Source organism: Cyclopterus lumpus, chromosome 3, assembly GCF_009769545.1.
Source record: "Cyclopterus lumpus isolate fCycLum1 chromosome 3, fCycLum1.pri, whole genome shotgun sequence".
In the NCBI taxonomy this organism is placed as follows: Eukaryota; Metazoa; Chordata; class Actinopteri; order Perciformes; family Cyclopteridae; genus Cyclopterus; species Cyclopterus lumpus.
The window spans coordinates 12,445,819-12,458,761 of NC_046968.1; the positions used below are offsets into that span (position 1 = coordinate 12,445,819).

Here is a 12,943-nt window from a genome sequence, read left to right on the forward strand (position 1 = left end):
ACCTCAGAGACGACACCAGCGCCAGCAGAGGCTTTCCCAACTCCAGAGACACGGCCTTTGCCAGTTCGGCCTCCAGCCCACAGTCCCGTCTCCCAGACAGAATGCACACTAATGTTTGGGGAAGGTCATCAATGAATCGCCCTCTCGTCGGTGGTTGAAAGACTGCATATAAGTTACTCAAAACACCGTAATATGCATTTAGGTCAGACCCGGAGATGCGCTTGTTTCCATTTTCACCTGACAACGAGTGAATTTGATTAATAACTTTCTGTATGTCTTCCTCTAATTTGATGGCGCCGTCAGTAGCCTGGTCAGACTTTCTTTGTATTAAATTGGGTTGTGAACACACCTGTTTGACATCACATATGATTCCTGTAGTCAGAAAGCAAAAAATAAAAGAAGAAAATGTTCATTTCTGCTTCTAGTGACAATTATGATAAAGATTATTACGTTGTCCAAGATGTTACTGCACAACATATCAAGAATTGTGACACTTGGTATATCCCATTGCAGTTTGAAGCCTCTTTTGCAGATACAAGAAATCTATTTTCATTTTTGTATACTTTCATAATCAAGTCAATACATTAACAGTTAGTATTGATAATATTGCTTTATTCAAAAACCGATTACAAAATATTGCCATTTCAGTGGGAAAAAATCTTTTTTCCCCCTCAGTATTTTAGACAATACAGCCCGATAGCTTTCTCAAACCTTGTTATACTTACCAAACATGATGCACACCATGCGTGCAGCTGGTGTGGACCACATTGTAAGTGCCTTCAATCAAATGCAAGCAGGCAACCGCTCCAGATATTAATAATAAGAAATCCACTTTGTTTTATCCTGTTGATGTAGTAGAGATATTCAGCTGAGGCAGAAGAACAGGCTTCATACTGGTGAACAAGCGGTCGCTCATCCTTCAGACTCATGATCCCAGTCCGCTCTGAGGCTGCAGGCTCCTCTCCGCCGCCTCTTCCTGCAACTCTACACCTGCTCTGAGAGCAGCGTAATTAAGGCCGCCAGTAAAGGGGGAAAAGGTGCGAAATGCGGGCTGTGAAACAGAAGGGATTCGGCAACAGGTCTGGCCATCGGTGCTGAATTATTAATGGAGTGTGTTTATTAAGTCCTGCGTCTGAAACCCGAATCCAGTCCGAAGAGCCAGAAGACACCAGACCGACTGCTGACGATTTACAATTCAAAATAAACATGTGGAAAATGTCCCGACTAAACTAAACTAAATCATTATTAAAAAGGAAGACATTGATGTCTGCAGTTAACATTAAACCCTACTGTTTCACAAGCATCTAAATTAAGTTATTTGGCAAAAATAAAATACTATTGGTTAAAATTACACAATATAAACTCTGGTAAAAATACTTAAGTTTGGACTTTACAATAAAAAAGGGCCTACATGTTGTTATGCTACTCAATCCAAGAGTGATTATGTCCCCGTTATTGTCGGCAAAGATTGGGAATATAAGTGCGCCAACCATCTCGTCAGCATTAATGTGAGTAACTGTAACATTCCTCTTTTCTACATGAAGTGGCCCAGACCTTCAGACAGACAGAAGAAATAAAAACAAAAAAGCATGCAAGAGGTTTTAACTTTAAAACTTTGTTTTTAGAAATTCAATGTAACTGTACATATACACACACACAATATCATATAGCCCGACGGCTAACAAAGATGTCTTAAAACATTTTTAAATACATCTTAAGCAAAATTAGCCATTCTTGCAAGTAAAATGTCTTAACAGATATTCGAGGGAGAAAAAAAAAATCATTAACACGATTGCTCTTTTCTGCAGAAAAAGTGCCATGATTAAAATTTAATTCAGGACTTTCCCACAAAGCAGGCGGTACTCTCTACATGCTAAGTTTAACCGTTCAGTGACATTGCGCTAAACTAAACATACAGATATTTGTAAGAAAAGAAAAAAACACTCCATCTGATGTAGTTAAATCTTCATTAATACATTTAAAAAGATATGACATGCCTTTTGAAATAAAAAATACAAAAAGATTTCCCTTACTTTAAGGACTTTTTTTTAAACCATGACGCTGCATGTATTGTTCAACACTCAGTGTACAATGAACTGGTAATGCACATAAAAATGAGCTGGATTAAAAGTATCAAACGCCTCCCAACGATCGTTTAGAAACAAGCGGTGAGATAGAATTATACATTTCCACTGAGGGGCCGAGCACACCTGGGCTACATCGCACACTCAAAGTGAGGCTTGCATACTGGAGGATGGCACTCAGGAGGGTGAGAGGTCATGGAGGTGGGTGGGGGTGGGGGCAAACCTTGGTGGGACCCCGAGACATGTTTCCTCTTTCATTCACATTGTTCTTGCCGCTGACACGAGTTGCCACGAATCCTCTTTGTTAGTTGACGTAGAGAACAAAACAAGGTATTTGGAAAAAATAAACACTTAAGACTTCACCCCATGTACAATTTACATTCATAGTCTGGACATGTGACCTTATAAACAGTATGTCTGAGCAATCACCATTGTGCCCTGTAACAATTTTACTTTAATACACAAAATTTTAATTTCTGAAGAGCTACTAACTCCGGGTGACAAAAGAAACACATCAGGACTCACCTGGTAAATTAATGATGGGGGGCGGGGGGGGAAACTTAATGAAATCACAGTACACAACATGTACAGCACACAGGGAGAGAAAAAAAAGAAAAGAAAGAGGGGATGGGATGGCTGTGTCTCCAGGGTTCACCACCTGCAGAGCTTTGAGGTCTGATTGTCTCTTTCCATCTAAACATTTTGGGGGTGAGAGCGCAGGAAATGCCATGAGGGGGGACGGGGGATTATAAAGTGTGGAAGCTTATGGCACTGTACAGGCAACTGAGACCAATCCAAAACACTCACATTTGCTTTAAAAAATAAAAATAAAAAATGCACTTAGCTTCAAACTGAACGAGGTTCAACAACACATGCCAAATTGTCACAGAGATTCAAGTCAACTTTTGAGTGTTTGGGCGATGACAGAAGATAGTCAGGCATTGAGCTTTCCGTCCCAGGTTAGGATGCTAACAATACTTCTACATTTCTGCCTACTGTTTGTCTCACTATCAAATAAATTAAGTTGAAACAACAGAGTAAAATGTCAGTTTGTCTAAAGTCGAGTGTCCAGGCTGATTTCAGGCATAAACACATTCATATAGTTACCATTCTTAAAAACACATTGCTTAAAACTGCACTAAACATAAAAAAAAAAATCAAAATAGAAAAAAAAGCTTAAAAATACAAAGTAAAAAAAACATGAAACATGTAGAGGAGCAGTCAGGGAAGCTGACCATTACAACAGTATGTTGCTGGTGCCAAATATGGCTGGTACAGGGTCTGGCCATAGATGTCTACCATGGGTAGACTTTATGACACACTGGCAGAGATGTGCTACATTAGTCATAATGCTACCGATATAGCCATCAAATTACACAACTGAAAGAAACCGAGCTCTGATTTTAGCCCAAATACTTGATTAGGAGTTAAAGACAATACTGATTATACAAATCAAATACTAATATTAAAGAAAGGCCAATGTTGACACGTCACTTTGAAAACGAATGCCCTTAAACCTTTACAATCTGTCAGATTTACAGGTAAGGTAATCCTAACATTTAAATAAGGAGCCATGTTGTGTCCACAGTGATGCCAACACGTCAAACCTCCATTTGTTAGAATGAGAACAAACTCTACTTTAAGTCTTGGTACAATTAAATTGTGTTTGACGATGCAGTGGACTGTCATTAATATGCACCCATGTTCTCCTAGTAGGAAAAAGGCTTACAATAAAAAAAAACTTACGAGAACCCTTTTAAAACATCGTATCTTACAGAAGGAAAACATTTTGAAAAGCTATCTTTTTTTTTTTTTATACAATGAAACACCAGTTTTACCAGCAAAAAACTGCAACCAACAATAGAAACTTGACTCGGCTACGGAGGAATGCATATGATTGTAAAGGCTACAGATTGTAGGTTTGTCAAACACCAAATCAGTGTGTGTGTGTGTGTGCGCGTGTTTGCACGGGTAAGAGTCAACATACATGCACAGATTGATTTACAGGCCAGTCATTCCTGCTGAAAAAGTTCTATAGCCACAGAGTGTGGATATTCGTCAACAGCGTGAGCACCAGGGGTTGTTTTGGGTTCAGGGACTCAGTCGGGGGGAGTTCCTCTTGACCAGGTTGCCTTTTCATCTCCACTAAACCAGCACCAAGACTTCAGAAGTTAATGTGGAGGAGACATCTGACTCCACAGCTGGAAAGTCCGTCAAAAAAACGAGTTTACCTGGGGCTTGTTCATAGCATGGGTAATTTCATCTAAACATTTAAAAAGTTTCACCCAGATTTAAAAAAAAATGTTTTAGTTTAAAAAAAAAGAAAGGCTAACATTTTAACAGTAATGGCAATGTTGTAGTTTGTAATCCAAAGAGGGGCTTTTTACACGCATGTTGTTCCCAGTCTTTTCATGTTGTCCCGTTCCGAGAGACTGCGGTCAAGTTCAATCAGGGGGCAACAAGTCGTGAAGCCTGAACCTCTCCCGAACATGCGGCCTCACGTCCTCATTCTGAAGGGATCAGCAGGGGGAAAGAAAAAGTTAGATTCATTGAAATAGTCAAATATAACTGATGTAGGGAAAGTATCGTTAGAATTGTATCGATACTTTTGGATATGGTAGACCAAGATAAGCAAATAAACTACATACAGACAGCTTTTGTTTTAGCCATTGGTGGATGAGAGCGTGTGAACAGAGCAGATTGAAATATTGCTTTTCTACATGTTAACATTGTTATGCTTGTTGAACATGTGTACTGATAAAGTATTGGTTGTTTACTCACAAAAGTGGTATAGAACAGTAACCGCTAACTCTCTGATCTGAAGTTTGCTCTGTGTGTGTGTGTGTGTGTGTGTGTGTAGTTGGAACAGAGCAGACTCTATACAGAGAGCAGATGAAATGCAGCCTGATAATAAATCACAAGAAAACAGAAAAAGAATAGGTAATGTGGTAGTTTATCAATAATTCGGCCTTCAATAATTCAGCACTGTATACCCCCGGGGTTTTTGGTACCCATGCCTACTGACAGTTGTAGAACATTAGGACATCTCACCATCTCAACCAACTTCTCCAGGAAGGGCACCAGCTTCAGCAGCTCATTGTCATTCCTGTCCATGAACCAGCTCTCTATGGGAATCCCATTGGACAACTGTCGGGACCAAAAACATGCCAATATTGATCAAATGAGTATTATGCCAATGTCAAGAACAAATGAAAACGTTTTGCTTTTTTGCAATGAGGAAAAAGTGGAGACACAATCAGCTTGGGATGTGAGAGAAAAGACAGTTTTCATAGTCAGACACGGGCTCAAGCTAGTTTAGTAATCGGCCATTACAAATATTTTCCAAACAAATCTGCGTTAAGTTTAGTTAGCAGTCTTAACTTTGCTGTGACCAGCTGTATTTGTATAGAAGCTCCATATCGTTTGCATCAATTACTTAAGTGTTATTCAATTGATTAATTTTCCTCTCAATTTCTTTGGTTGACTACGATGACATTTACTGATGCTTGAACCAGAAAACACGAAACCCCCAATGTCATATTTTGTTACGGTGTTCATCACCTGATATGCAAAGGCTTGCGGTGAATTGTCAATGATGATCGTCTTTGACAGGTCTCTGCCCAAGATGTTGAGGTCCTTGATGTAGTTTCCCTGGACACAGACACAATGCTCACGAAACAACCTGTGTCTACAGTTACAGCGGGAAAGGAAAGAGGGAGAAGAAGAAAAATGTAATCAGTGACAAGGTCACAGCCATCAATAATTCAGAAAAACCACAACACCGACACCTCAACAGCAGCACATGCCAACGGTGCCGCCGTGAATATAGCCTTTTGAGCTTGTTTTACTCAGACTCCCACCAGCTTTGGAGTTTGTTGTGCAATTAAAAACGGACCAATACAGAACACATCGTACCTCACTAGCTGCTTTTTAGGGTCCAAGATGTTAAGCAGTTTGTCTGCATACACTTTTTTAGAGGCGGTAAAAAGGATGATCTAGGAAAGTGAGAACATTAAAAAGGTCATTTTTGTTTCAAAGCTGATTCATTCATAGGATTTATCAACAGGAGTAGTCAGGTTATATATTTACCTCATAGATTTGAGACATGCGTTCCAGAAACTCTCTAAAGAACGGCCTCAAGCGCACATACACCTGCACGACAACACAGGGAAGCAAACCTTCATGGTCAATACAATGTTTACTGCAGGTCAACATTCATATTGATCAAAATAGTGCTCTTTTTAGTTTGTTTATTGACTTGGACAGTTCTCTCTGACAAGATGTTCTGTCTTTGCAAGAACACCTTCTTTAATAAAGCAAGGCTTTTTAGAAAGTATACTTTATCCCCCTCTAGTGGCATCATGAAATAAAGCAGAGCAACATTCCTGTAAGACGGTACTTGCCTGGTAAATGACATCTTGAAAGAGGACAGGAAAGGTAAGTGCTGCATCCTCCAGCTCATTTAAACTGCAGTGAACCAATGTTTCATCCTAATAAACACAACAGAGAAATTACTAGGAAACTTCTCAATCTTATGACATCTTTAACAGCTTCAATTTTTTTTTTTTTTACATGAACGAACAAAGAAATAACTTGTGGGTCATTACTGACCAGGTCAAGCACCAGAGAGAATTCAGGCGTGCTGCGCGTTTTCAGTGGCAAGGCCGGCTTACGAGTGAGCTGCTCTTCTGTCAGTGGAGGGACGTGCTTGATGAAGAAATATCTACAAATCAAAACATCACACATACTTTAAGTCAAGTAAAAGATACATTTAACCACAATAGTCAAACCAAAGCAGACTACTTTGTCCGGTCAAAATGTGTCAGTTCTGCTCCTGGCTTTATTGCATTGTTGTAGGTTAGGGGGTCAGGTCAGTGGTCTGGATATCATTTCCCATAACTTCAGTTTTGACCTGGTTGAATCAAATGTTTCACTACGCTACAAACAATGCTCCCATTTGCAGCAACTGTTGTCACATCCCTTGCTTATCCCCAATGCTTGGTTAAATCATCTCAATAACCCTTGCTTTTAAAATATCAGCATTGCGATCTTATTGAAAATCTTGTTTGATGTAGTCTGGCTATAGGACTACCCATTTAATGATTGCAGTGTTTTACTCACGGGTCAAAGACTTCCCAGTCTTCCTCATAGGTTGCCTCCGTTGGTACTGTAGCAGGCGGAGAGTCCACATATGCCATATCTGGACTGGAGCCTGGAGCTTGGACAACAAGAGGAAGAAAAGAACAAGATGAGAAACAGCAACAAATAATAATATCAAATTATTACCTTAAAGTTAATTAAAAACGTTTCAAAATCACATGATCTTCTACCTGTGAGGGGAGGAAGGTCAGCATCAGCACAGAGCTCTTCTTCCCTTGCTGTGGGAGAAACCTCAGGGATGTGAGGAGGCCGCATAGGTGGCAGCTGTGACACACTAGAGTAGAAGTTAGTGGTGGCAGCACACAGTTCCTGTGTGGATGTGGCTGTGCTGCTGGGCGTCTCCACATCTTGCTCTATGTCCAGCTGCTTGACGACCTCCTCAGCCTCCAAGGCCTGGTCTGGGGAGTCTGAGCCAGTTGAGGCTGAATAACAAATACAAAGAGGAATTTTAGCTGTGTACTACCCTGACATAACAGACACAAAAGATTAGGACTGGGTATTGGTACTCAATAACTTTAAAAGTATCGACCAAAATAAGGCAGTACCGAGTCGTATTGACACTGATAGTGATAGCGGTGATTAGCTGTAGAAGTGCCGTGCGGTGGCGATTAGCCAGCCAGTGGGACACACACAGCTTCCATTCAAATGATGGTATCAAATTAAATACTCAAAGTTGGTATCGATACCACTTGATCCCAGGGTATACCAGTAACAGGGTTCTGGTATTGGTACTGTATTTTCTTAAACGATACCCAGTCCTACAAAAGACATACATCAACACTGATAAAAGTACATACAAACTATAAGTATGAGCATGATGCTACCTCAGGTCTGCATACCATTTTTAGCTGGTGAGAAAAAGTTGAAAACGGGTGAAAAGATGGTCCCAAGAAGGGTGGATCTGGGAGGGCTTGTGGGCAACTCAACGGCCGTTGTCTCCTCCACACTGCCATTGGGCTTCTCCTTACTTCTGTCATGATTGGTTGCCTCTGCGGGGGAGAAGAGACGGGAGGTTTAAGAGCGTTGACAGGCACAAGTGGAAAATAAAGACCAGTGCTTAGTGTTTTTGTTTGAGTGCCACTTACGTCCATTCAGGGAGCCTCTCCGGCCAACCCTGCTGATAGTCTTACGGGGTGTATTGGTGTTTGGGGTTGTAGAGGTGATCAGGTTATTGTCCACATCACAGTGGAGGCGTGTCTTCTTGGCTGGGCTCTCCTGCTGCACCTTAAGGAGACAAAGAAACATGCAGTGAATAGTTGTAATTAAGGGCCATCTCCGATTGATTTAGTGAAGCGTGGTGATAACTTTGGTTGTCAATACAAAATAATGGTGGTCCTAGATTACCCAATGAGACACATCCATCAATGGCTGTGAGAATTTAGTCAGAAACAGCATCTTTGGTCACTGAATTTTCCAACCAGTGTAGCTGCTGCTATGATCTATGCCTACTACACAACCCATCTGCAGCATGCAGACACATTGGCAGATGCAACTATACAAGTAGTATGTTTCATCAAGTGCAAACAAAACAAAACAAATAATAATAATAATATGGCCAGACCTTTTCAAAGTGTGTTCACCTTTTCCTGTTTACATCTCTTATTATACCCATCTTGCATGGTGTGTGTAGAATTTACCATCTAGATCACAGTTGGCTTATACTGTTTAGAGGCCATGAGATATTACTTTTACTGTTATAGGAATTTATACAATAGATAAAAAGCAAACTGAGGCAATATGTTTAATTGGGTCTTAATAAAGAAACAATAGTCCAGGGAGGACAATGTATTGACCATATCATTTAAAAACATTAACAATGACCCTTGTCTCTTTCCATAAGGAAAATAATTTTGTTTGCAGAGTTGGCTTCAACACTTGTTACTGCCTCCTGTTCCTGCACACCAACTATGTGAGCCAGAAGCTAAAATTAGAACAGAGTCCAAGTTGTCAGATAAGCTGCTGCTGCATTCCTACAGACATTTCTTAGGAAACACACCACTCTACACCAAGAAACACTGTATTTAACTCAGCTACCTGGAGAGCACAGCACTAAACACAGTATTAAAACAGAGAAGTGCCAAAAAGCATCGATAGAATGGTTAAACCACAATGATCCAAGGAGCATCACTCATATTGACATGCAAGTCTTTTTATTTTTTATTTAAAAAACTGTCTAATGATGACGTAGTTACCTTAACAGCATTTCCTCTGATGAACTTCTTGATGGTGGAGAACAAGCCCCTCCCTCCACTAGTAGGCGTGTCCTCTTCTACTTCTGAATGCTTCCGCTTGGTATGGGCTGGGCGGCTTGCCAGACTGGGGTTCGGCTGCTGAGAAGCCTTACGCATTCTCAGCCTCATTGTTTTAGCAGTCACATGTAAGGCTGTTGTTTATAAAAAAAAAAATTAAAAAAAAAAGACAAATCAGACACATAGATAGATGGTAGATAAGGAGAGAGGAAATCAATATAACTTTGCAGTCAAGGAAAATATTTTCAAGCAAATACTTGACAAAGGTTTTATTTAAACAGTCTCAACTGTTAACAATGAGCCTGTGGGGTGGATCCATCTGTAGTGGGGTAATACTAGTGCATTTTCTGCTAACATCTGGATGCATTCAAGATCCCATTTCACTTGCATCACGGCAGCCACAGCTGGCTTTACTTCCATTTGTACAGTAAAGAAATTACGTTGCCCTGGATTTTAATATAAACACACATTATTATTATTATTAGCTACATACATACAAGATCAAAGTAGAGACAAAATACAATGATTAAAAAACTGTAAACCTGTACAATGATGTTAAATGTATCCAATCAGATCTGGTTTCAGCTCAGATTGGGTACATTTAAAAAATCTGCAATTGCTCAGAGTACGCATAGGGAACGTTTCAAAACTATTCAGTGAGGATGAATCGTCTGTTAGTCAAGCATGCCAGCCCTTTGAGCTTATGTAACAGCAGCTGACTGAAAATGTGTCTGGACATATCCACAACCTGTCAAGTACCGTAAGCACACAATAGCACCGACTTGACACTGTACAGCTCCCATACTGTAAATGTTCCCCACATCTGTTTTACATGTACACAGGGGTGTACTGGATCCATGAGAAACACCAGAGGTGTACGTGATGTTGCTTCATGTACGCACAAAAACACCAACAGCGCGCTTTAACAGCTTCCGAGTACATGGTAAGATTAAAGTAAGGGGCAGCTAAAGCTAAAGATATTTTATAATACATAAAGTTGAAAATTATAATACAATAAATAATATAACTAGATAAACTCCTTTATCTACTTCCCTAAATCTCGACATGCTCCCCCGTATAGTGTGTGATACAAGGGAAAAGAAACCGTAGTACCACAATGATGCTTTTTTTGAGAGAGAATTGTGTTTTGATAAACAGGAATAAAATCCTTGATGTAATTGTGTTGATGAACCTCAAGTTTGTTCGTTTGTCGAATGGGTCAGAGCTGCCAATTCAACTACACCAATATCTCAAGCTGTTGCATTATGTTTTGTTGAGGAGAAATATTCCACAGGTTGTCTTAAATCAGTTTGGCGGGGGACCACAACACGTCTTTGCTGATGTTTGTATGCATTTGGCAAAGAAACTCATCTTCTTTTTTTTAACAATTCCCTCGCATTACATTACAGTTTTTGGAACGGAAGCATCAACAGTACAAGCTGTAAATATTAGGACTCTTAATTCTCTGAAACCTCCTGAGTGAAAGCTGATAAGATGAATGGAAATAGGCTCCCTCGCTGATTCTTCACCGTTTGATATTGCCCGATGGAATGTGATAAAAAACAAAAACACATATATATTAATAGCACTTAAAGCTAGTCTTCGTATTTTGCTCGTCTCCATTGCCAATGTAAATATGTACAACACACGTTGTTTTCCCGTTTCTGCTGCATCAAAATAAAAATGAAATGCCTGCTCCATGTACTGCTTCGATTAGCTCGCCACAGCTTGCATGGCAACACCGCCGTGGCTGCTAAACATCCACCTCTCTAGGAACTCGTCCACTAACCGAGGATCACGCATAGCTAGGTACGAGCAAGTGAGCGGGAAATAAGAACATGCATGCCACCGAGAGACTGTATGAGCGAGCTAGCAAACTCAGCGGAGACGAGCAGGGCCTCGCTTGTTCGACAGCCCGTTCCCTCGGCGCACACCACCCCGAAGCCACGGCTGGCTCACGGGCTTAGGAAGTGGCTTAAGCATATGTAGGAATACAAAAATACACAGGTGACACATTTGGTCCACTGGCCTGTGAAAAGATGCATAACACAATCAGCTCCGCAGCTAATTTAGGAGCTAGCTCGGTTCAGCTAACGTTACCTAGACGTATTGGGCTCAGAGGAGGTCGTGTGTCACGTTTCGGGCAGTTGTGAAGGTGTGCGACATACATTCGTAGAAGTAAAATGTATTTTAACATCGTTAGACTTCACGTGTGGCGCCTACAGTTAATGTCAACATCAAACTTGCATTGCACATGCAACTCGGCAACGTTAGCATTTCAACCAGGCGAGCACAAATAGGCGTTAGCGGCGTCTCAAACGGAACTAAAGACCGCCAAACGATGAACCACGGTGCGGGATGCGAGGCGACTAAATGCACTACGTCTGCCCAGCCGACCGTTTCTTCGGATCACGAGGTTAAAATGAGTTATTCGGTAGTGAAACTCGTCAGACATAGTTAATCAAAACAGCTAACGTGATGCTAGCATGGTAACGTGACCGAAAGCAAACAACTTAGTTGATTGGACTTAATATGTCACCGTTTGTGATAACGTTACACTGAGTATAGCTCGGATAGGATATTAAAATGGAGAAGTCGGTGTTGGCTCGTGTTTGCTGAAGTAGCATTAAGTTAAGGAATGTCAACGACGTTAGCCTCAACGGAAGCTAACGAACTGTGACGGTCGTTAACATTAACGTTAAGTCAATGGCTCGTGTTTTCACAAGACGTAAACATGTACACTTAAATGAAGACTTCCGCGGGTATTTATTGAACAGCATAGTTACAATGAAGGGAGTCGGAATTAACTAAGCTGTCGAGTTGACCAGGAATTAGCCAGGTCCGCGGGAGGCCGCGTTTTAGCTTCCCGTAGCCATGTACGGTAGCTGAGCTTAGCAACGCTAGCTTAGCGTCAAGCCTTGTTCAAATACCGCTTCGGGCAAACGGACACAGACAGAATGAAAATATGTATCCCGTCGTGAACCAATATTACAAAAAAATGACACAAATGAACGTTCAAGGTTGGTTAACGTAACCGACTTACTTTACAGCGATCCGCAGTGTCTGGCGATAGAAACTCAATACCGATTGACCATCACTTCTGACTGGTAGTGCTTGTTTTCGTGCTCCGATCCGACTTTTTCTGTCCAGCTACTCAAGGGCCGTCTCAGAAACGACACATCGTTGTGTTGCCAGGCGCCATTTCCCGCCTCTGCTCAGTCTCTTGAAGGCAGATACCCGTATGGGACACAGACACACCCCCTTACCTCTGAAAAACACCCGTCAGGCTGCAGCGAGGACTACCTTCCTCAAGGCTTTGATTAAGACAGAGGACTGAATGTTCAAAAACGTCAACAGTATATTGATCCAGTTCTGACTGAATATTCTCCGCATGTTTTATAACCACCGTAAAGAGAAGCACATTGTCATTGTGAACTAAAGGCATTCAGC

General features: G+C 41.0%; 1 protein-coding gene across 1 annotated transcript; it reads right to left on the bottom strand.

Annotated features, from left to right (window-relative positions):
- Positions 1-1,599: 1,599 nt before the first annotated feature.
- On the bottom strand, positions 1,600-12,891 carry ctdspl2b (CTD (carboxy-terminal domain, RNA polymerase II, polypeptide A) small phosphatase like 2b). The gene is made up of 13 exons (XM_034525727.1): positions 12,537-12,891; positions 9,437-9,627; positions 8,330-8,468; positions 8,084-8,233; positions 7,415-7,666; positions 7,206-7,302; positions 6,696-6,807; positions 6,488-6,574; positions 6,174-6,236; positions 6,000-6,079; positions 5,646-5,772; positions 5,136-5,231; positions 1,600-4,594 (listed from the first exon to the last, which is right to left on the bottom strand). The coding sequence occupies exons 2-13, from the start codon at positions 9,602-9,604 to the stop codon at positions 4,529-4,531; spliced, it is 1,437 nt and encodes a 478-aa protein (XP_034381618.1). The 5' UTR covers positions 9,605-9,627; positions 12,537-12,891; the 3' UTR covers positions 1,600-4,528.
- Between the last annotated feature and the right edge of the window lie 52 nt (positions 12,892-12,943).

Excerpts from the sequence above, each read along its gene's own strand:
- ctdspl2b (XM_034525727.1), bottom strand. The coding sequence starts at position 9,604 with ATGAGGCTGAGAATGCGTAAGGCTTCTCAGCAGCCGAACCCCAGTCTG. Across the intron at positions 6,080-6,173 it reads GCATGTCTCAAATCTATGAG|ATCATCCTTTTTACCGCCTC; the intron begins GTAAATATATAA and ends TCACTTTCCTAG. Across the intron at positions 5,232-5,645 it reads CGCAAGCCTTTGCATATCAG|TTGTCCAATGGGATTCCCAT; the intron begins GTGATGAACACC and ends TGGTCCCGACAG.